Source organism: Cervus canadensis, chromosome 13 (assembly GCF_019320065.1).
Source record: "Cervus canadensis isolate Bull #8, Minnesota chromosome 13, ASM1932006v1, whole genome shotgun sequence".
Classification (NCBI taxonomy): domain Eukaryota; kingdom Metazoa; phylum Chordata; class Mammalia; order Artiodactyla; family Cervidae; genus Cervus; species Cervus canadensis.
This window is the reverse complement of record NC_057398.1, coordinates 787,637-811,550: the sequence shown is the minus strand read 5'-3', so window position 1 is coordinate 811,550 and position 23,914 is coordinate 787,637. Positions and strand designations below refer to the sequence as shown.

At 53.2% G+C, this 23,914-nt stretch overlaps 1 protein-coding gene across 4 annotated transcripts in view; it reads right to left on the bottom strand.

The window, feature by feature from the left end:
* Positions 1-23,914, bottom strand: part of PPP1R12B (protein phosphatase 1 regulatory subunit 12B) — a 170,531-nt gene that overhangs the window by 43,406 nt on the left and 103,211 nt on the right. For all 4 annotated transcript variants that reach the window (XM_043485862.1, XM_043485863.1, XM_043485867.1 and 1 more), the window contains 4 exons: positions 13,532-13,735; positions 11,368-11,557; positions 11,173-11,285; positions 10,283-10,324 (listed from right to left, as the gene is read on the bottom strand). In XM_043485862.1, the coding sequence (XP_043341797.1) occupies positions 10,283-10,324; positions 11,173-11,285; positions 11,368-11,557; positions 13,532-13,735 (549 nt within the window). The remainder of the gene's footprint in view (positions 1-10,282; positions 10,325-11,172; positions 11,286-11,367; positions 11,558-13,531; positions 13,736-23,914) is intronic.

The window sequence follows — 23,914 nt, the reverse complement described above, 5'->3', positions numbered from 1 at the left end:
AGGTTACATATTTTTATTTATATATTTGTGAACTAATCAGTTTTGAAGTAGTTTTCTAGTAATGATTACAACCTAAATCAAATTTATTCCTTTAGGCTCAGCTGTTTAGTGACTAAAGTCATTTCTGACTCTTTTGCAACTCTATGGACTGTAGCCTTCCAGGCTCCTCTGTCCATGGGACTTCCCGGGAAATAACATTGGAGCAGGTTGCCACTTCCTTCTTCGGGGATCTTCCTGACCCAGGGATTGAACCCAAGTCTCCTGCATTGGCAGCTGGATTCTTTACCAAGCCACCAGGGAAGGACCAAGCTCAGTTGTAGCTTGCAGTGAAAAAGTATTTTGGGGAGGGAAATTCTAGAAGACACTTTCTTCAGAGGACTGACCTGAACACAGAGCAGGAAGCAGCTTATTCACAGAGCAACATGCTATAATTCATGGTACAGTTAGGCTCGATCTCCCAGGTCCTGCCCTTCCCCTGGGACTTACCCATTAGGATGCTCTGGTTCAACTGTGATGTTTTTCTGGGGTGATGGTGTACACTGAGGAGGGGAGAGCTGGGAGGAAGCGTTCTTTGAGGAAACCGTTCTCGATGAACCCAGAACCTCAGGGCTGTTTTCCACAACTGTTACCCTCCTGGGAGCCTCGGAGACTGGCTCAGGTGCGGTCAGAGTCTGCAGAGAGCTAACCCGTCACGCAGCAAGTGACTGCTTGTGTCCAAACTGCGGCTGGAGGCCCTGGGAGGTGGGAAGGGACAGGCTCGGATGGGAACAGCTGACAAGGGACAGACGGGGACCGTCATCTCAGGCGTTCTCCCCAGAAAGCCGTGAAGTGAGACAACGGGGAAGCCCCGTGTAGATGCTCCCCTCTGGGAAGTTCTGCTGCGGCCCCTGCAGCAGTGCGTTTTCAGGTGAGGACAGACGACACGGCTGCCTCCAACATGACTCCCCTGCCCACACACTGCTGGTGATGCTCAAGAATCAGAAAAACACTGCATTGACAAGGTAGGGCTTGATGGGAGGTAAATGGGCCCCGAGAGTCACGCGGCCGTCAGCAGCCTGTCTGAGCCGGTCACCCGGGGCGTGACCTGCAGGCCAAGTCCGGCCTGCTCTGTATAAACAGTTTCGTCAGAACACAGCTACGCCCATTCAGGACTCACTGTCCACAGCTGCCTTCTCACTGGGACAGCGCAGCTGAGGCTGAGACGGACCAAGTGTCTGGCAAAGTAGGCAGTACGGACGATCAGACCCTACACATAAAGTCTGCCGAGCCCGGGCTGGCAGCATTCGGCACCAAGACCAAGACTAGGCTGGCCCATCCCCCCCGCCCACCACGGGACAGGCCCCAGCACCTGCCTGGTCCCCCAGGGGCCAAGAGTGCAGACCCTCCAAAGAGCCGGCCGCCTGGAGAGAGGGAGACCTTTGCACTCAGGGACGACAGCCCTACGACCGCCGAGGCGGCAAAGCTCTTCTCAGAGTCCCCCGAGCCAGGCAAAGCTCCATCATACAGCAGGCGCTGTTTCACCTGGTACAGAATATCCAAACACGGTATTTTCCTTCCAGAATGCTTCTATAACCTGATGAAGATTTCAGGAATATAACTGGAGCTGTAAGCTCCAAGCCCACACTAAGTATTTTAGTTTTAAATATTAATTTGCTAAAGGGCTTTTTAAAAGCCCCTTCTTTCTTCTCAGTGGCCATCGAAACTGGCAAAATTCACAGTGTAAGAGTTGAGGCTGGTAACGATAACCCTATATGCAAGACAGAAAAAGAGACACAGATGTACAGAACAGACTTTTGGACTCTGTGGGAGAAGGGGAGGGTGGGATGATCTGAGAAAACAGCATCGAAGCTTGTATATTATCAAGTGTGAAACAGATCACCAGCCCAGGTTGGATGCATGAGACAGGTGCTCAGGGCTGGTGCACTGGGAAGACCCAGAGGGATGGGATGGGGAGGGAGGTGGGAGGGGATCGGGATGGGGAACACATGTAAATCCATGGCTGATTCATGTCAGTGTATGGCAAAAACCACTACAATATTGTAAAGTAATTAGCCTCCAACTAATAAAAATAATTGGGGATAAAAAAAAAAGTTGGGGCTGTAAGGAAAGGAAGCCTCTGACAGCGCAGGGAGCACGAATGCTCCGGTGCCCCTGGGTGGACATCTGTGTCCCTCGAGCACAGCGTCTGGACAGAACACTACGGTTTTCTAGGAGAGAGATTCAGGCCCCTGAATGCTTGCTCCGATTCCTGAGTCTGCCTGATGGGAAATGGAGCTGGAAAAAACGAAGCCTGGTAGACAGTGACCACGGCCCCCACCAGCCCACCCCTCAGGCTCTCCGGCCGTAACCTCGGTCAGCGCCTCAAGTTTGACATTCCTGCCGGGGCCAATCTATAAACACTTCGTTTGCTGAGAAAGAGCCGCAAATCCCCCACTAAGCTTGTTACCTCAATCATGGGGCTAGAAGGCTGACATTAGCTAGGCCTAAGCCATGGTTAAAGGTCTCCAGAAGAAATGAAGACTCCTGTAACTAAGGGAACCTCCAGACTGCACTGCACAGGGAGCAATTACCCCTGCGGGCTCCCCACCATCAAAGCCAGCGCGGCCTGACTCCTTCTGTCAAAGAGCCGAACCCGAGGGCTTTGAAGCCAGCCTCATGAGAAGCTGTCATCTCAGTAATGACGGGGGCCCGGAATGCCCAAGCTGAAGACGATCCTCTTCTTAAGAGAGCCATTAGCTGGTCTCAGGATAAAAAACTCTTAGGAAAACTACCGGCATGAAATTCACTGGAATGTTAAACGATAATCTCATTTGAGTGAATAACTTTATTCTTACACTTTATAGTGGTAGGAATCTCCTCTTACAACAAACATTTTCTATACCCCACCAGCTATGACTATCCTGAAACAAAATTCTTAAGAGGTAAAACTCAGCTAAAATCACAAAAAATAAATAATAAAACATGAAGAAGAAACAAAGGGAAATCACTGATAATGAAGCATGTGTTTCAATGTGCAAATCTGGGGGCATGAAGCAGCCAGAGGTGGACCCCGAGAGCCAGCCTGCAGGCCGACAGAAGCCGTGATGGGGGTGGGGGGGGGCAGGGATGCTGGATGATGTCCTCACACAAGAGGCGACGCGGTTGGGGACGCGCTCAACCCACGTGCAAGCGGCTTCTCCTCGACCGACGTGGTGGTTGAAGATTTTAGAAGCTCTCTGCCGAAAAATGTGAGCTCACACGCAGAGTCGAGTCTGGCTTTGAACTCAGATGACAGAGAGGCTTTCACACCTGACTGTCTAGGGTGGCGGGCAGAAGCCCAGCTGCAGGACGGCCGTGTTCCTGGGGCACCGGGGAGGCCTGGCTTCCCCGGCCCTGCCCGCGAACGCAGGCACAGCATCTTCCCCACGGCGACCCCTACAATAACAACCTCCTCTAGCAGCTCTCTCTGCACGTCTCTGTACGTCACATGCTTTCTATGATGGAACACACTGCCTGTGTAATCACAGAAAACAAGTTACAGCAGAGTTTCAAGCCTCTAACAACGAGACACAAGGTCAGAGGTTGCTGACAAAACTGGAGACCTTGAAGGCAGCCAGAGGCAGAAGGAAGAGACTGGAATAAGTAGAAAGCTCAGAGGTTAACTGTCCTCCCCTCAGGAGCTGATAAACCTGCCATATCTCTGGACCTCTGAGCGAAGGCCACCCAGGTACCCTGAAGGTCAATGTATTCTGACAGATTCCTGATTGAGGCAGAATTCACTGGTGTGATGGGGCAGCGGGCCCCAGAGCTGCAGGGTCTGAGAGGGTGCATGTGCACTCTGCTGGGCTGTGCTTGGCAGCAGCATGACCTACAGCTGACGGAGCCTTAAAAGGAAGATGCCAAAGGAAGCCGCTCTCAGGCTGGCTTATCCAGCTCGGCTGCAGCAAGGCACAAATGTGACCCATATATAGACAACCCGGCAGCTGCAGGATCCTAAGAACTACGGGTGCGGAGCAGAAGCGTGTGAGAGGAGAGGCTGTCCCAGAGAACGTGGCGGTGAGGCTGGAGAAGCCCCCGCGGGCAGCCTGCACGGAGGGCTCTGCCCCGTCTCCCCCCGCACCACGCCCACGGTCCCCCGCGTCACTGCGGGGACCCCACCGGCTGTGTGGAGAGCCTGCCGACCCCTGGGGGCTGTTCACAACAGCCCTGCCTGTTCCATCTGTCCCGGAAGCACTGCATCAGATTTCTCAGGCTTCGCAAGCCCTCTCACTCTGGGGACAAGCCAACTACCTTTCCTTTTCTTCCCCTTCTTTTCCAGATAAAGACAAAGAAGCTGAGGGAGGAAGATCTATATTTTACTGTCTTTTCACTCAATTAAAAGGGAGAGCGGCTTGCTTAAAAAAAGACGATGGTGGTTTTCCGGTGAATGTGAAAAATACTACTTGACTACAGAAATAAGCAGTCCCGTCCGGAGCTCACCTACCGGGTCTCTAAACTTAGACGGTTGTTCTGTCTCAACAGCTCAGCTCGTCTGGGACATACTTTACCTTATTAGGCAATCGGGCCCCGGAGAGAAAGGAAAGCAAAACAGGCCTCGGCTTTTACCTAAAAGGAGAACAGCGAAGACACTACCCGGCGGCAGGCGCGGACAGAACCCGCTGGGCGCCTGCCAGCAGACGAAGGGGCTTCACGAGGCTGGGTAACAAGGCAGAGTCCTGCCTGACGGAGGGAGAGCCCCCAGCAGAGCCCCTGACCAAGGCTGAGGAGACTCGAGCAAACAGGAGGGGAGGCTACCACCTGCTGCAAGCGAGCGGGGGTGGCATGTGTGTGCACGTGTGTGTGTGTGCACGTGTGTGCGTGCGCGTGAGTGTATGCAAAGACGAGCGGGAAGGCGGGCGGACACAGGAGCGGGAGGGTGACCAGCAGAGCCTGGGGGCTGCTGAGTACATGGCAGGCATGGGGACCCAGGGCACCCCGAGCTTGCCTTCCTCCCGGCTCCTCCTGGCTTTCGCACGCCTGGCATTCCCTTTAAGGTTTAGTTCTCAAAACCCATCAGGTCCGTTTTCAGAGCACAGGCACATGCTGGAGCCAGGGCTACTTCTCTGACTCTGAAAAACCCATCCTTTATGGATAAATTAACAACCAGCCTCAAAATCAGAGCATTCTCAGGTCAGTGAGAGTATTCCAAAATTCGGAAAATAGTCTGAATGGACATGACTCATCTCTAACTATTTCAGTGTATTATGTGGTTCTTATTGCACGACTCTAAGAGGTCGACACTACCATCAACCCTGTTTACAGATGAGGAAACGAAGCGTCTCCTGCAGAGCGGCCAGGAGGCTGAGCCAGGCCTGCGTGCCTCCCGCCGTGACAGTGAGTCACGACATGCGATGGGCACACACTCAGGCGCAGAGCCCAGACACGGCTGTGCACGCTCCCCCTGGGGCTTGCTGAACCCCGGAGCTCCAGGGGTTGGGACTCAGCGCTTTCACTGCTGGGACCCGCTCCAACCCCTGGCCAGGGAACTAAGATCCTGCAAGCCGTGCAGTGAGGCCAATAAATAAGGAAAACGAGCAGTTTAAAGCTTCCTTTGGTTCTAAAATCCCAAGCCTGTGACTGTCCTTTTAGACTGACCGAAGCTCCAACTCACAAAGCCATAAGGACCACTACATACCATGTGGGGTGCGGCCGACATTCCGTGAGAACTGTAAGACTGTTAGACAAGAGGAACTCTGCTGAGGAGCTGGCTGTCTGCAGGCAGTCTCAGAAGCTGGCTCAGCTCTGGCTCCTGCTGCCTGGCCCAACTTTGCTCAGCGTTACGACGTCTTTGAGTATTCTCCATTTCCCTTAAGGAGGGGCTTTCTTTGGAAAGCTTATTTCTGGGCGCTCTTCTGTATGAAACTCTGATTTAGCCCTCTGATGGCTAGAAGGATACTTGTTGTTCAGTTACTAAGTTGTGTCCAACTCTGTGCGGCCCCGTGGACTGCAGCACGCCAGGCTTCCTGCTCCAAGACATTCCCGGCTGTCAATGACCTACAGAGTCCGGAAAGAGGCCACGTCTCCTCAGAAGCAGTCAGGGGAGCCCCAGGAGCCGGCTCTCCACGACCACAGGGCTTTCCCACGGGGACGCCCCCACACCAGCTGAGAACTGGGGCCAAGGTGACCCTGACCCCGGCCTGCCCACAGCGGGCACCTCACGTGCTTGTTCCACGAGTGGAGGAGGGGCTACAGAAGACAAGGGACAGGAGGGGAGACGCGTCCAATGGCTTCAGGTGTAAGAGACATTCCCAAGGCCAAGTGGCCCCCAAAACAAGTTTCATTCTCTGTTACAGCTTAGTTCAAAACCAAGCTTTGCTGGAAAAACCTCACTTTGGGTGTCTCTATGATTCAGTTTGAAAGTCTTAGGCTTAATTGCTTACGCCTTCTGGAGCACTGGACCAAGGTGTCCCTGGACGAGCTCACCAGCTGTCTCCAGCAGGGATCTCAACACCCTCCGACCAGCACTTCCTCAGCATGTCTCCTCGGTAGGCCTCGCCAGGAGGAGGCATCTTCAGACTGCCTGAGTGGTCCAGGTCCGCTCTGGACAGGACGCTACACTGCCGACTTCGAAGGTCAAGTGTCATGGTTTGTTCAGATGATGGCACGTGATTTGCCGGAAAGCAACAGGGATGTAGGGGAGAAGCACCTTCCTAAGTGGAGGACGGGAATGCCACGCCCTGGCGGACAGACATGCACCCAGGTCGGGGCAGCAGGGACGCACTCCCCTGGACACAGATCAGACTCTCACGTGGCCTCCAAGCCGCCCTTCGAGGGAACCTTCCTTCATGTGAGGGGGCGCAACGCCACGAGCAACGCAACCCAAGCACGGAACCTGCCCAGTAAAAACGAAAGAACAGAAGAAGCCGACAGAGGGGTGAGAGGCACAACTCCTACGGGGCAAGAAGCCGTGAGGACGCGTAACACGCGGAGCACGGCCAGCGTTCTGCAAGAGCTATGAACGGAGCATAACCTTCAAACCCGTGTATCACCATACTGCACAGCGGAAGCTCACACAGTGCTGTGCCTTAATATACGTTAACAAAAAGCCCAGCTAGGGGCATCTGGACTCACCCTCCATCTTCTGAGGGAAGGTAGAGGGGGGTGGAGACTGAGTTAATAACGGACTACACACTTGATGAAGCCTCCAGAAAAACCCAAAGACCATGGGATCAGGAGAGCCTCTGGGCTGGCATGAGAGGTGTGTGCCGGGCGACGGCAGGCCCCCTCCACAGGGCCGAGCTTCCGAGCCTGGAAGCCCTCCACACCCCACTGCTCATCTGCGTCCCTAAGGAGGGATGGGGAACCACAGGGGATGGGAGGTGGGCCCCAGCACAGCCACAGAGGCCCCTGAAGCGGGCTGGGGGCCGCCTGGAGAGCGCTCACTCCCCAGACGCTCCGCCGGCCCAGGCCTGAGAGCTCCCCACTGTGAGGCGAGGCCCCTCACCCAGGCTTTCCCCAACTCCCTCCCAGCTCTAAGGTGCCCACGTCTGGGGGCGGGCAGCGTCCCCGCACGGATGTGGGCTCCCGGCCAAGTCACCCGCCACCCACCTGGCCTCCTCAGGCACGGCTCTGCTTGGTCAGCACTGCTCTGAGACACGTGTGCCCTCTAGTGACGGGTTCAACCACAAGTCAGAACCAGCCCAGGGGACGGTCTGCTCCAGAAGAGGACCGAGAAACAGCAAGAGCAGGGAGACCAGACAGCGTAAGCAAGACGGAGGCAGGCCGAAGGCGCAGGCGAGAGCAGGTGCAGAGCCTGCCGGGCCCCGAGCACACAGCCGTCCCAGGGCCGGGGGCAGGCAGCACTTCAGGCGGGAGCAGCTGCCTCCCTCACATCAAACCCAGACTCGGCTCGGCCTCACTTCGCAAGATGAAGACGTGCGAGGACTTCTGGGAGGGCGTCCACCTCCCGTGGACGGCCGTGCAGACCCGCTCCCAGCGCGGCGCCAAGGGGCTGCTGAGACACGAGCCCCGCGTCACCTGTGGCCTCACTGCCTCGCGGCTTCTCCAGGACGGCCGGGGCTTGCCTGGCGCCCCACACGGGGCCTGGACGCATTCTCTGTGTCACCACACGGACGCGCACGCGGCCTCTCCTTCACCCAGAGCTGGGAGCAGGGCCGTCCCAGCCGCAAACCGCACGCGGACACGCACGTCGGCACCACTTCTCCAGCGGGGCTACACGGCAGGAAGCCGGCGCCCACGACGTCGACACAGATGAGGTTAAACGACAAAGGCTTCTGACCGGGCTCTCGTCTCTGAGAGGAGGAGGGACAGCCGCACACATTCGGGATCGTTCTAGCTCCGCCTGGCCGGGGATCCAGGCTGGAGGCCGCACCCACGAAGGCTCCGTCCCCGCCTTAACGTGCGCTGTCTCTGAGTGACTCCACGGACCCGCGGCGGCAGCGGCCAGACAGTGGCTGCCTCTCGGGATGGGGGGTGCTTTCCAGGAGAGAAGGGATCTGGGCCGTGTGCAGGTCACGCCCCTGATGACCGCTGTCAGAACTCAGCGCGCTTCAGGTCTGTGCACGCACCAACTGCTAAGTAGATTTACAAGACGTACGTCAGAGTCAGGAGACGAGTGAGCTTAAACCTAGACTGCGCCCTCCGAAGGATGCGTCCCCTAAGATGGAGAAGGATGCCGTCACGACGCCAACTCCAGATACAGTCTTATCGCCCCCGAACCAGGAAAGAACGCCGCGTGGCTCCAGCGGTGTCCGTGCTGCAGAGCTGAGGGTGGCGACCTGGGGGCTCGCGGCTGCCGCCTGACGGAGCGGGTGGGGGACGAGGGCGGGCCTGACTCCCCGACGGCCTTGGATGGACTCCCAGGGTCCGCGGGGACTGGGCCCGCTGCTCCGGGGCCGGTGTGGACCCCACCAGGGCCAGGCTGGCAGCGGGGCACGGCCGCCCCGTGGCCAGAGACGCTGACGCCCCGTTCCTAGGGCGCGGGCTCACCGCACACCCTGACCTCCTAAGACCACACTGGGCGTCCCTGCCGGGTGCCCCGGCAGCAAGGAGCTCAGAAGCTTGGAGACCGCGGCCTCCCCGCAGGGACGCTGCCTGGGCCTCCCCGCTGGGGCTCCTTTGTGGGGTTGCCCGGCCTTGACACCCCTCCATACTCGATGGCCATGTCTGAGCTCTGCGGTCACACGCGGGCTCTCTCGTTAGGTATGTGACTCACAATTCACCGTCTCCCGCAGCCCTGCCAGCCCCTAGGACCGAGGTCGCAGTCATGCGCACACCCCTTGCCCCAGGGGGCCTCCTCCGGCACCTGTGCCCACACTGGCCCCGCAGCCCTGCCCTACGAGGGGCTGCACGTGCCTCAGTGGTCCCGACGCCACTGCCTCTGGAGGCCACTCCTCACTGTTCTGGGTCTCGATCCCAGTCCAGGCACGTCAGTGACAGAGCATTCCCATTTCCTCTCTAAAAATGAACTAGCTATTGATTTTCAGGATGAGTTATTACATATATTCTGATAACATACTGTCACATAATTTAGGGTAGAAAAAAGACCATCTATTTACGTAGTTTCCAACAGAAATGCACATATTCTTTCAATTCATTTGGTCAGAGCCAAACAAATCCCTTCCTCCTGGAGAAATGGCAGGAAGACGTCCCCGCAGTCCAGCGGTCAGGACTCGGTGTATCACAGTGGCAGCCCGGGTTCCACCCCTGGTCGGGCAGCGAAGACCCCCCAACCCTTACCCCGGAAGCCACGCAGCACGGCCAAGAAAACAAACGAAAAGCCCAGAGGGAGAGAGGACAGATGCACGGTGCTGCTCACGAGCCCGTCGCACGCGGGCCGGGACTGCGGGAGAGCTGCCCTCGGCAGGAGCGGGCCAGGCCGCAGGACTGTGAGCTGCTCATGACAAGGAGCTAAACCTCGCTTCAGAGTCAAGCGTAGTGACTTCCGACGGTCTCCACCCCGCACTCCTGGGCTCCTCTCTGCCGGCACGCAGCGGGTGCTGATCCGTGAGAGACAGCATTACTGCCCTTTTCTTCCCAAGATCTTAAAGGACTTTATACACTCCAACAGCACGAGAGAGAGGAGACAGCTGGAAATCGAGTTAGAGCCTGCCGGAGGCGCGGGAAACCTCGAGAGGAACACGGGCACCGCCGCACACTTAAAAGGAAACGGGATGTGGGCGAGCAGCCGGCATGTCCTCAAGGCAGCGTCCCCAGACCCCCAGACCCAAGCCTGCACGCAGCCTGCTCCTCTGTTAGGTGGGCACACGCCAGCAGGGCGGCCCCACAGCGCAGCCTCACTTACCCACGCTTTCTTCACCTCTTCCGGGACTTCCGTTTCATCTTCCTGGAAAGGCAGGAGGAAGAAAAACAAGCGGTCACGGTCGCAGGCAGCCCTGGCGGCACCAGTCAGCCCCATCAGCACGCGCCTGGGCAGGGAAGGCTGGCGACCGAGGGGGCCGTCGCTGCGGCCTCAGCAGCGCCTCGGGGTGCCCCCTGCAGCCCAAGCAGAACGCTAGGGCGGGAAGAAGAGAACCCGAACTCCCTCGGGCTCTGCCGCTGGTGGATCCGTCCGTTCTCATAGCGACTGGACGCTCACACCCACCACTTCTGACAGCGACCACTGCCGCCCCTCTTCCGGCCTCACTGAACCGTCCATCTAGTTCCAAACAGGTTACGGTGACTGGGGACCTGACCCTGGCCCCTCGGGTTGTAAACGCCAGGGGCGGGCTGAGCCAGCAGGCAGAGGCCAGCGGGGAGAAGACGCACGGAGCCCTGTCCTCACTCAGAGTCAAAGTCAAGCAGTCTTACCTCACCTGCTCTTCTTTCTCCTTCGGAAGAGTAAACCTGAGTCAGACAACACTCTGAGAGCCCTGGGATCCTCGGCCAACCTCGCGCGCATGGGGACGCCGGGGTGCTGACTCCCCGCGTGCCCTCGGGGGCGGCTCTATCGCGCGCTTGTGCGCCTGCTCCATCTGTCTGTCTGCACTTGCCGCGCCCTCGCCCCCTGCCCGCGTGCTTGGCACTGCCCTGGGTGCCAAACCAGAGCCTCCCAGACGAGCCTGCGCCCCTGCAGTCTGTCTTTCTCGTGACGCATCCTGACACGCAGGGCTCACAGCGCCGGGTGGGACTCTCTTGCATCCACACAGGACGGCGGGCGGAACACACGGTGCCCAGCACACACGGGCCACTTACGTCCTTCGTCCAGAAGTTGATGCCCGTGCCCCGCCGCCGCTCCCGGGGCCGCCGCCTCTCGCGGATGGACAGCTGGCTGGAGGGCTGGTCGCCTGGCTCTGCTGCTTCACCCTCTGCTCAGGGAGACAAGGCGCGGGTCTTAGGAGCCCGGGGCACGCACACTGGAGGGCCTGCGCTTTCCGAAGCCCGACCTACCGTTTGTGTCCATGTCCCGCGGCCCGGCAGTGCCTGTGGGGGGCTCTGAGCTCTGCGAGTCGGGCGCGGAGGACCCACCCGTCCGGAGCAGGTAGGAGCTGGTGTAGAGCGAGGGTCTCGGGGCAGAAGGGGACGCTGGCGCTGTGGGCTGGTCGGGCTGAGCTGGACACCGCAGGGGATGATACACTGGCTAGAACAACCCACAGGATGAGACGTCAGAGGTCAAGTTCAACGAAAGCGTAGGGACAGCATGTTTATTAAAAATGGGCTTTTCTATATCAGAGGCTTATAAGCAGTTAACCAGCCAGAAAGGAAACAGGTCTGAGCTCCTACTCTGACGACACAGACAGGCTGACAACAGCCCAGAAAGCTCCTCCTAAACTGATTGAGGGCACGAGGAAGCAGGGACTTGCTAACACAACTCCTGTGACTTTACACAGCAAACAGGAAGGATGCTGGCCTTCTGAAGACGGGGCTCTGAAAGGCAGGGTGTATATGGGAAAATAAGCTCAGGAATAGGAAAAAACCAGGTAAGAGTCGTCTAAAAACAGACCAAATCTGGACCTTCTGCCAATTTCTGAGCCTTCTATCAACTTGACATAACCAGGCTTACTGACACTTTAACAAAACTCCCACTTTCTGGGACTTCCCTGGTGGTCCTGCATTAAGACTGCACTTCCACTGCAAGGGGTGCGGGTGTGATCTCTGGTTGGGGAACTAAGATCCTGCATGTGCACCTCACCCACAAAACAAAAGTAAAAAAAAAATTCCCCTTTTCACCTTTGAACTTTTTTTTTCCTTGAGAGTTAGGACAGAGCTTGATAATAAACCTTAACATTTATTTGTTGAAGTGGTTTGTTGAAGATGCAGAGATAAAGAAGTTCTCACCACATGCAGAGATTGTCTGATTCTTTGTTTATAAGTTATAGAGACAGAAGTAATAAGATACAGCCAGTTTGGGAGTCTGACAAGACGTGGCTCAAATTCTAGCTTCGGCACAAATGAGTGGCGTGACCTAAGTAGGTGACTCGAGTTCTGAGTCTCCACTTCTCCTTCATAAAACAGGGAAAACAAGCTCTTCCTCAGAGAGGCCTGGGAGGCCTGGACGAGATCCTGTGTGCCATGCGCTGAGAACTGAACCCTGTATGTAGTAAGTGCTCAAAAAACAGTGGCTGATAGAACAACGGGATAAACAATAGGACCTTGGTTACCTAAAGAAAGAGCAGGAAGACTTCTTTTCCTGCAACCATGATCAACATAAAATTTATCATCCCAACTGGGGCATTTCTGGGCGTGAAAAGGAATGGTGCTGACAATCACCCCGAGATAAAAGGCGTCGCTGGAACACTCTTCAGTGAACCAGGAGCTATGCTCACCCTGAACAGGACCCCACACCTCTGACCGCTCTTGCACTAGAGGGCTGACACGCACGGCAGGACGTCCACCCGCAGAGCAGGGAGGGGGTGGGCCGTGGCTCAGCGCCCGCACCACCTCTTCTTCCAAATCCTTCACTGGTGTCTGGCCGTGCCATGCGGCTATGGGCTGTGGGATCGCAGCTCCCGGCCAGGGCTGAAGCCGGGCCCCCCAGGGTCAGCGCAGCCTCCTGCCTGCTGGGCTGCCAGGGAACCCCTCTGGCTCTCCTGAGATGCCCAGCAGGGCGCTGAACATGCACCCACAGCCTCGGGGTGAGAAGGACTGGCATTTACCCCAGACGGCTATGCTGAGGACTGAACAGTTTCATACATGTGACACAGCTGAAGTAGGGCCAGGCATAAAGAGTAATAAATGCTTATATTTCTACCTACATTTTATTATATCGAGACCTCTCTTTTCAGAGCTGAAAGACATTCACATTCGTTAACCAAGCTTACGGTGGTGATCGTTTCACAGAACGCACGCACATCGAGGCGTGCTGCAGCCTAACCTGTCCAGTATGCCTCAATAAAACTGGAGAAAAGCACATTAGTTACACCCCAGAGGAAACAACGGATCACTTAAGGACTAACGTCCTCTGAATTCTTTCAGTTACAGAGGCCCGCCAACCACAGATGGACGTAAACAGGCTTCCTGGGAGGTGTCCACTGCAGAGCAGCAAGCACTGACTCCCCGTGAGCAAGAGACCCCCGGCTGACCCCCCGACCCTGCTGACCCTGCGGGTGCTCACCTCTCCCTCGGGGCTCCGGACCCAGGGCTGATGGCTCTCCCCGGCGTCCTGGGCGGGGGCCGCCAGGGGCTCGAGCTTCCGGGGGCCACCCTCGAGCGCTCCGGGACCCCCGGGCTTCAGGCTGGGCTGCTCCTGAGCCTGACGCTCTACCCTCGACCGGCTGAACGTCCTTTCCGCTTCCTGAAGGTCCGTGAGGGTTACGCCCTGGGAAGACACCACACGGTCAGAGAGGCTGCACCCTAACCAGACACCTCGCCGTGAATGAGCAGGGAAGCTCCTCAAAGTATCCTCTAATGGTACCTAGTTCCAAACAGCTCCCAACAGGTGTGAGGCCGTCTGCAGCTAACATACGCTGAACACAAACACCTGGGTGCGCAGAGGCCCCAGGCCTGGGCCCAGGCGCACCGCAAACGCAGCCCTCCAGCGTCGCCTGCTTGAGCTCCACGAACACCCCCTGCTGCTTCCACACCCATGCACTCACGGCTCCTCGGGGCCCTCCCGACCTCAAACAGCATGTGGGCACCAGCTGAGCCTCCCCTGCAGATCCCAGGAAAACTGGAGTTTGTGCACAGAAACAGCCAGGCTCAACACAGTGAAAAGTCAGCCAGGCTAGGACAACCACCAAACCCCAAACCACGCCCACACAGACATGCAGAGAGCCGACGAGAGGGGCCGGCCGGGACGGCGGAGCACAGAGACCCTGAGCAGAGCCCCCCAGGGCTCACCAGGATGAGCACTGTGACGGGGGTGGCCAGCAAGGGTCTGCCACAGCTAAGGAGAGACGGGGCCACCGCAAGATGGCAGGAGGGGCGGCCCACCCGCGGCAGAGTGACTAGCCACAGAGGTTAGGTTGGCGCCACGGTGGGACCCTCCCCTCTAGCCCACTGCCTTCAGCACCTGGCCCCCCAGCAACACACACAGGATGGGAGGCCTCAGGCCCAGCAACCAGCCAGGCGGGGACACGCCCCCACCGCCTCCCCAGATGACAGGCTGTCTGATCAGCCCTCGAGCCCACGGCGGCCCCCGCACAGCCAGCCCCACACACCAACACGCAGGCACTGGATGGGGATGCAGGGACCTGCCCCCGCGGACCCTGGGGCCCAGGTCCACCTACCAGTGGGCAGACTCCAGACCCAGACACGCCTGGAGCCCGGCCCTGTCCACAAGCAGCCTGTGCTAGCCTCGAGACCAGCCTCACACACCAGTGGGTGCACATCAGCCCCAGGACAACCGCAGGCCACTGCCTGCCATGGGCTGACCCGGTCCACCCATCTGCAGGCTGGCCCAGCCCACCACCTGTCATGGGCTGACTCAGTCCACCACCTGCAGGCCAGCACCAGCCCCAGGATTTCCTGCACTAACTCCCTCACCAGTGAGCCAGCAGCACACAGCCCACACAGGTGGCACCCCTAGAGCATGGAGCTCTGCTGACCACAGTGGGGTGTACTGCTGGCATGCACAGACACTTCCTATAAAAGGCCACTTCTCCAAGATTGGGAAAACAGAACCAACCTGCTAGATACGCAGAAATAAAACCAGCAAGTTAGGCAAAGTGAGGCAATAGAACATGTCCTAAATGAAGGAACAAGATAAAACTCCATAAACAACTAGGTGAAGCAGAAACAGGCAATCCACCTGAGAAAAAGATCAAGGCAATAACTGTAAAGATGATCAAAGAAATCAAAAAAGAATGAGCAGGTTTTAACAGAGTCAGAAAATACAAAGAACAACCAGAGATGAAAACTACAATTAAAACGGAAATGCACTAGAAGGAATCAAGAGCTGACCAAGTGATACAGCGGAACAGACCAGTGAGGGAAAAGACAGAGTGGAGATCACTACACTGAACAGAACAAGGAGAAAGCACAGATAAATAAAGGAGGACAGGTTTAAGAGCCTCTAAGACAACATCAAATGCACTAACATTCACACCACAGGAGTCCCAGAAGGAGAAGGAGAGAAGGGGGCCACAGGACACATCTGAAGACATAACAGCTGGAAACTTCCCCAACCTGGGAAGAGAAACAGACATCCAGGTCCAGGAAACACTGAGTCCCAATCAAGAATAACCCAAAGAGGACTATACCAAGACACCTCGGAATTAAATCGGCAAAAGTTAGAGATGAAGAGAGAATATTAAAAGCACCAAGAGAAAAGCAACCAGCTATAAACAAGGGAACTCCCATAGCTATCAGCTGACTTTTCAGCAAAAACTCTGCAAGACAGAAGGAAATGGAATGATATATTTAAAGCGATGAAAAGGAAAGGCCTGCAATCAAGAATACCCTCCCCAGCGAGGCACTCATTTGGATTGGATGAAGAAAGCAAAAGTTTTATACACAAGCAAAAGCTAAAAGAGTTCAGCACCACAAAACCAGCTTTACAAGAAATGTTACAGGGGCTTCTCTAAGCAAAAGGAAGGGAAAAGGTCACAACTAGAAACATGAGAATTACAAAAGGAAAATCTTGCTGGCAAGGACAGATACACAGTAAAGGAAGTGTCAGTAAATCAACCGAGTACAAAGCTAGTGGGCTTCCCTGGTGCTCAGATGGTAGAGTCCACCTGCAGTCTGGAGGACCTGGGTTTGATCCCTGCGGACAGGTTAAAAGACAAACCAGTAACATCAACTGTATCCACAATAAGCAGTTAAGGGATACAAAATGAAAGGATATAAAGTATGATGTCAAAAACTGTAATCTGGGAGGGGAAAGAACGAAAAATGCAGGGTTATTAAAATCTTTTTTGAAATTAAAGAGATCAGCAACTTGAAATAATCACATATATATGTATATATACTGCTATATACAAACCTCAAGGTAATTACAAACCAGGAAACCACAATAGATGCACACACAAAACAGGGAAACAACTCCAAACATAACACTAAAGAGTCATCAGATCATAAGGGACGAGAACAAAAGAGGAAACAGACAAAAGAACTACAAAAAGAATCTCAGAGCAGTAACAGAGTGACAGCAAGTACATGCAAAGCAATAACGACTTTAAATGTAAATGGATTAAATGCTCCAGTCAAAAGAGAGAGAGGCTGAATACACTGACACAAAACAAGGCCCACGTGTGTATATATATACACTGCTGACAAGAGACACACTTCAGACCTAAAGATACGCAGACTGACAGTAAGGGGAATGAGAAAGGTACCTGATGCAAATGGAAATCAAACGAAAGCCAGGAAACCATACTTATGTCAGAAAAATATACTTTAAAGACGAAGAGGGAAAGGACATATGATCAAAGGATGAATCCAAGAAGACACAACAGTTATAAATATATATGCACCCAACATAGGAGCACCTAAATGAGTAAGGAAAATAATAAAAGACATAAAGGGAGGAATCAACAGCAAGACAACAACAGGAGGGACTTTAGCCCCCACTTACGTCGACGGACAGTGACCCACACAGGACATCACAAGGGACACTGACCAACACGCCACATCAGACCAGATGAACTTACTCTGTTCTAAAGCAGAATACACATTCTTTTCAAATGCATATTGTCCAGGATAGATTTGTACTACTTAACACAAGTCACAGTAAATTTAATAAAGCTGAAATCACATCAAGCATCTATTACAACCACAAACCTATGAGACTAGAAATCAACTACAAAAAAGAAAAAAACCCCTGCAAAACCCACAAACACACAGGGGCTAAACAATATGCTCCTGAGCAACCAACTGATCCCTGAAGAGACTGAAGTTTACCTGGAGACAAATGAGATGAAAACACAACGTTCCAAGACCTTCGGGATGCTGCAAAGGCAGTTCTAAGAGAGATATTCGTAGCAATACAAGCCTACTTCAGGATACACAGAAAACCTCACACAACCTACCCTTAACCAAAGGAATTAGAAAAAGACTATTTCAGATCTGGTTTCCTCAGTGTGTATGCCCAGAAGTGGGATTGCTGGGTCATATGGCAGTTCTATTTCCAGTTTTTTAAGAAATCTCCACACTGTTTTCCATAGCGGCTGTACTAGTTTGCATTCCCACCAACAGTGTAAGAGGGTTCCCTTTTCTCCACACCCTCTCCAGCATTTATTGCTTGTAGACTTTTGGATAGCAGCCATCCTGACTGGCGTGTAATGGTACCTCATTGTGGTTTTGATTTGCATTTCTCTGATAATGAGTGATGTTGAGCATCTTTTCATGTGTTTGTTAGCCATCTGTACCCCAATGTTCATCGCAGCACTGTTTATAATAGCCAGGACATGGAAGCAACCTAGATGCCCATCAGCAGATGAATGGATAAGGAAGCTGTGGTACATATACACCATGGAATATTACTCAGCCATTAAAAAGAATTCATTTGAATCAGTTCTAATGAGATGGATGAAACTGGAGCCCATTACAGAGTGAAGTAAGCCAGAAAGATAAAGAACATTACAGCATACTAACACATATATATGGAATTTAGAAAGATGGTAATGATAACCCTATATGCAAAACAGAAAAAGAGACACAGAAATACAGAACAGACTTTTGAACTCTGTGGGAGAAGGTGAGGGTGGGATGTTTCGAAAGAACAGCATGTATATTATCTATGGTGAAACAGATCACCAGCCCAGGTGGGATGCATGAGACAAGTGCTCGGGCCTGGTGCACTGGGAAGACCCAGAGGAATCGGGTGGAGAGGGAGGTGGGAGGGGGGATCGGGATGGGGAATACGTGTAAATCTATGGCTGATTCATATCAATGTATGACAAAACCCACTGAAAAAATAAATTAAAAAAAAAAAAGAAAAAGAAGACTACACAAAATCCAAAGTTAGCAGACAGTAAGGACATCAAACCAGTACATCCGAAAGGAAATCAACCCTGAATATTCATTGGAAGGACTGATGCTGAAGCTCCAAAACTATGGCCCTCTGATGCCAAGAGCCGACTCATTGGAAGAGACCCTGATGCTGGGAAAGACTGAAGGCAGGAGAAGAGGGCAGCAGAGGACGGGACGCTTGGATGGCACCACTGACTCAATGGGCATCTGGGCAAACTCCTGTAGATGGTGACGGACAGGGAAGCCCATCCACGGACTGCAAAAAGCTGGAGATGACTGAGCCACCGAACAACAAAGTCCGCAGAAGAATCGCATGATTAGAGCGGAAATAAATGAGACCAAACAGGAACGAACAGCGATCAGATCAATGACATTAACCTGGTTCTTTGAAAAGATTAAAAAAACTGACAAACCTTTAGCAAGGTTCATCCAGAAAGAGAGAGCCCAAATCAATAGTCAGGAAAGAAGTTACAACTGACACTACAGAAATACAAAAGACAATAAGAGGCTGCTATGAACAATTATATGCCAATAAGAAGAACCACCTAGAAAAATGGACACATTTCTAGAAATGACAATCTAAACCAGTGAGATAAAAAATATGGACTGATCAATTAACAGTAAGGAAACGGAATCAGTAATAATAATAAAAGCTCCCCACAAACAGAAGTCCAAGACCAAACAGTTTTACAAGTGAATTCTACCAAACATTTAGGGAAGAGATAACACCTATCCTTCTGAAATGCTTCCAAAAAACTGAAGAGTAAGGAATGCTTCTGAACTCATTCTCTGAGGCCAGTAGCACCTCAATACCAAAACCAGACAGATATAACACAAAAAAAGAAAACTATAGGCTGAAATCCCTGATGAACATAGATGTAAAAACTGTCAATTAAATATGAGCAAACTAAATCCGGTAAGCATTAGAAAGATCGAACACCAGGACCTCTCTTCATGGACCACAGCTTGTTGTGGCGAAGGGGCTTGTGCAATCCAGTGACGCTGCGAGCCACGCCCTGCGAGGCCACGCCAGACAGACGGGCCTCAGTGGGGAGCTCTGACAACACAGGGTCCACTGGAGGAGGCAACGGCAGTCACTCCAGCACTCTTGCTGGAGAAGCCAGGGACAGTATGAAAAGGCAAGAAAACTTGATTGTGGAAGATGGGCCCCCAGGTCGAGGAGTCCGCGGTGCTGCTGGGCAGGAGCAGGGGGCACTACCCACAGCTCCGGGAAGAACGAAGGCGCCGGGCTGCTTGCGGTCACGCAGTGGGGGTGATGAACAGACTCACGGGACCAGGCCTGAGGGGGGCCTGAGGAGCTGCAGACGGAGGTCTGCAAGACTGTGTGGGAAGCAGTGACCAAAACCTACCCAAACAGAAAGAAACACAAGAGGACAACATGGCTGTCTGAGGCGGCTCACAGATCTGAGAAGAGAGGAGAAAAGTGAGGGAGAAAGGGAAAGAAGCCCCAACTGCATGCAGAGTCCCAGAGAACTGCAAGGAGAGATAAGAAAGACTTTTTAAATGAACAGTGCAAAGAGACAGAAGGAAACAATCAGGTGGGAAAGACTAGAGACCTCTTCAAAATAGCTGGGGATAGCACGGGAACATTTCACACAAGGACAGGCACAGTAAAGGACAGAAATGGAACGCCCTGAGAGAAGCAGCAGAGATTAAGAAGAAGTGGCAAGAAGTGACACAGAAAAACCACACAAGAAAGGTCTCAATGACCCAGATAACCACGACGGTGTGGTCACTCGCCTAGAGCCAGACATCCTGGAGCTTGAAGTCAAGTGGGCCTCAAGAAGCATCACTATGAGCAAAGCTAGTGGAGGTGATGGAATTCCAGCAGAGCTCTTTCAAATCCTAAAGATGATGCTGTGAAAGTGCTACACTCAACATGCCAGCAAATGTGGAAAACTCAGCAGTGGCCACAGGTCTGGACAAGGTCAGCTTTCATTCCAATCCCAAAGAAATGCAGTGCCAAAGAATGTTCAAACTACCACACAATTGCACTCATTTCACATGCTAGCAAGATAATGCTCAAAATCCTTCAAGCTAGGCTTCAACAGTACGTGAACAGAGAATTTCCAGATGTACAAGTTGGGTTTAGAAAAGGCAGAGGAACCAGAGATCAAATTGCCAGCATCCACTGGATCACAGAGAAAGCAAGGGAATTTCAGAAAAACATCTACTTCTGCTTCATTGACTACACCAAAACTTTTGACTGTGTGGATCACAACAAACTGTGGAAAATTTTTCAAGAGATGAGAGTTCCAGACCACCTTACCTGACTCCTGAGAAATCCATATACAGGTCAAGAAGCAACAAAACTAGAGATAGAACAACTGCCTGGTTCCAAATTGGGAGAGGAGTACATCAACACTGTATAATGTCACCCTGCTTATTTAACTTATATGCTGAGTACATTATGTGAAACGCTAGGCTGGATGAATCACAAGCTGGAATGAAGACTGCTGGGAGAAGTATCAATAACCTCAGATATGCAGATGACACCATTTTAATGGCAGAAAGTGAGGAGCAACCAAAGATCCTCTTGATGAAGGTTAAAGAAGAGACTGAAAAAGCTGGGTTAAAATTCAACATTCAATAAACTAAGATCCTGGCATCTGGTTCCATCACTTCATGGCAAATAGAAGGGGAAAAAGCAGAAACAGTGTCAGATTCTATTTTCTGGGCTCCAAAATCACTGCAGAGTGCAGTGACTGCAACCATGAAATTCAAAGACGCTTGCTCCTTGGAAGGAAAGTTATGACAAACCTAGTCAGTGTATTCAAAGAGCGGAGATATTGGTTTGCTGACAAAGGTCCACAGTCAAAGCTATGGTTTCTCCAGTAGTCATGAGAGAGTTGGACTATAAAGAAGGCTGAGTGCCAAAGAATTGATGCTTTCGAACTGTGGTGCTGGAGAAGACTCTTGAGAGACCCCTGGACTGCAAGGAGATCCAACCAGTCAATCCTAAAGGAAATGAGATGGTTAGATAAAATCACCGACTCAATGAACATGAATTCGAGCAAACTCCAGAGACAGGGCAGGACAGAGGAGTCAGGCAGTGCTGCAGTCCATGGGATCACAAAGATTTGGACTTACAGACTGAATAACAACAACTAATACTACTATGATCAAGTGGGACTTATCCTGGGCATGTAAGGAAGACTCAGTATCTACATATCAATGTGATAGACACCACATTAACACATTGAAGAATAAAAACGATATGATCATCTCTGTAGAAGCACAAAAAGCTTTCAACAAAATCCAACATCCATTTATGATATAAAAAAAATTCTTCAGAGAGTGGGGATAGAGAAAACATACCTCAACATAATAAAGGCTACACATGAGAAGCCTCGAGCGAACACCACACTCAACAGTGCAGTTCTGAAAGCATTTCACCCACGATCAGGAACAAGACAGGATGCCCACTCTCGCCACTTTTATCCAACACCATGTCGGAAGTCCTAGCCATAGGAGTCAGACAAGAAAAATAAAAGGAATCCACACTGGAAAAGAGTAAGCAAAGCTGTCAGTATGTGTAGATAACATGATCCTATACATGGAAAATCTTAACGATGCCACCTAAAAGCCACCAGAGCTCATGAATCCGGTAAAGGCACAGGATATAAAATTAATGAGAACCAAGACAGAGACACGGAGAAGGCAATGGCAACCCACTCCAGTGTTCTTGCCTGGAGAACCCCTGGCGGGCTGCCGTCCACGGGCTCGCAGAGTCGGACACGACTGAGCGACTAAACAAGATGGAGACACATGGTCCAGCCAGTTCTACTTCTGGGTCTTTATCTGAAAGGTGCAAAAGCAGGGACTGAAGAGTTATGTGCACGTCCATGCTCACAGCAACACTGTCCACGGCAGCCAAACGGTGGGAGCAACCCAAGTGTCCATCAAGGGGTGACGGACGAACAGAGTGTGCTGTGGACACAATGGAACCCTGTTCAGCCTCACGAGGGAAGGCGGTTCTGACGTGAGCTATGACGTGAGCTACGTCAGGGACACACCGTGAATGAGACAAGCTGTCACCAAAGGACAGAAGCCGTGACTCCACTCACACGGGTCACCTAGAGCCAAGATCACAGAGAGAAGGCGCAGAACGGGGGTAGCTGGCAGCTGCGGGAAGAAGGCAGTGTTCGGGGGTTGAGAGGTTCAGTTTGGAAGAGGAAAGCTATTCTGGGACGGATGACTGCAAAAAAAATGTGAATGTCTTGACTGCCAATGAACTGTTTGCTTAAAAATGGCTAAAATATTAAGCTGCACATTACATATGTTCTTCCACAATAAACCCAGACAAACAAACGACAGCCAGTCTGGCCCTCTCGGGGTTGCGTCCTCTGGGGAAAGGAACCGCCGTCGAGCACGGGCAGTCGCAGCTGTGACAACGCCGGCTCCGGAGGGCGCTGTCTGGCCCCGGGGGGTCCGTGAGTCCTCAGCCTTCCTGCTCTGCATCTTTGGCATCTGAAACTGCGGGGCTTCCCCGCCCCCTGGAAACGGCCTTCTCACCTCTCTGGACCACCGCCTCCTGACCTCTCAGCCTCTGCCGGCCCGGCTCACCCCCCTCTGCCTCCCTGACGCCCAACCACTGCCCCATCCACGTCGCTGCCACACGCCCACAGCCCAGCTCAGCCAAGGGGCAGCTGCCCACGCGCCTCCAGGGCTCTGAGATGTCCCACCAGGCCTCAGCGACCTTTGCGAGATATTCCTCACCGCAACGCCTCCCTTAGGGCTCTTTCCTTTTGTAACATCACTAGTGAAACACAAGCCACACACCGTAAAACCCACGCGTGCAGGCGGCACACGCACTGTCTCTGAGCACCCGCACCCAGCGTCAGGGATGCCCCACACCCTCAGGGTCGCATCTCGTCCCCCCATCTCTCCAGCCTTCGGCAAACACTCATCTACTTCCCTTTCTCTGCCAGCTCTGGACACTTTCATACACATGGAATCATGCCCCGTTTCTTTCACCCAGCATAACTTTTTCTTACGGTTCATCCACATTGTGGTGTGTGCATGTTTTAGGACTTCATTTCTTTTTATTGCCAAACAATATTCCTTGACTATGGAACATTTTGTTCATCCATTCATTAATCAACAGAAACTTGTGTGGTTTTCCAAGTTTTGCTAACTGCTTAATTTGTTTAGTCTGTGCAACAGCCCAGCTTGGGCCCACGACCCACACCTGCTGGGGGCCGCTGGGGGCCCCAGCTCCCCAGCGCTGACCGTGCTGCTCCTAAGGGCCCAGGGCTCAGCCCTACGGCCAACGTGCACGCTCCACACAGCAGGCTGGTCTACGCAGCAAGCAAACTCTAGCCAGGGGAGACACTGAAGGCGGATTTCTGGCCCCGAGAATAATGCTGTTATGAACATCTGTGTAGGAGCTTCTCTGTGGACGCCTGCCTCTCTCTCTGGAGAGCACACCCAGGAGCAGCACGCGGGCCCCATGGTAACTGGTGAGCACTGAGCTTCTCCTGTAGGAATGAAATGGGGGCCTTAGCACAGCGAAATGATTAGGCTTAGGGAGGAAAGAAGAGAGACCTGCTCTGCACCTTGA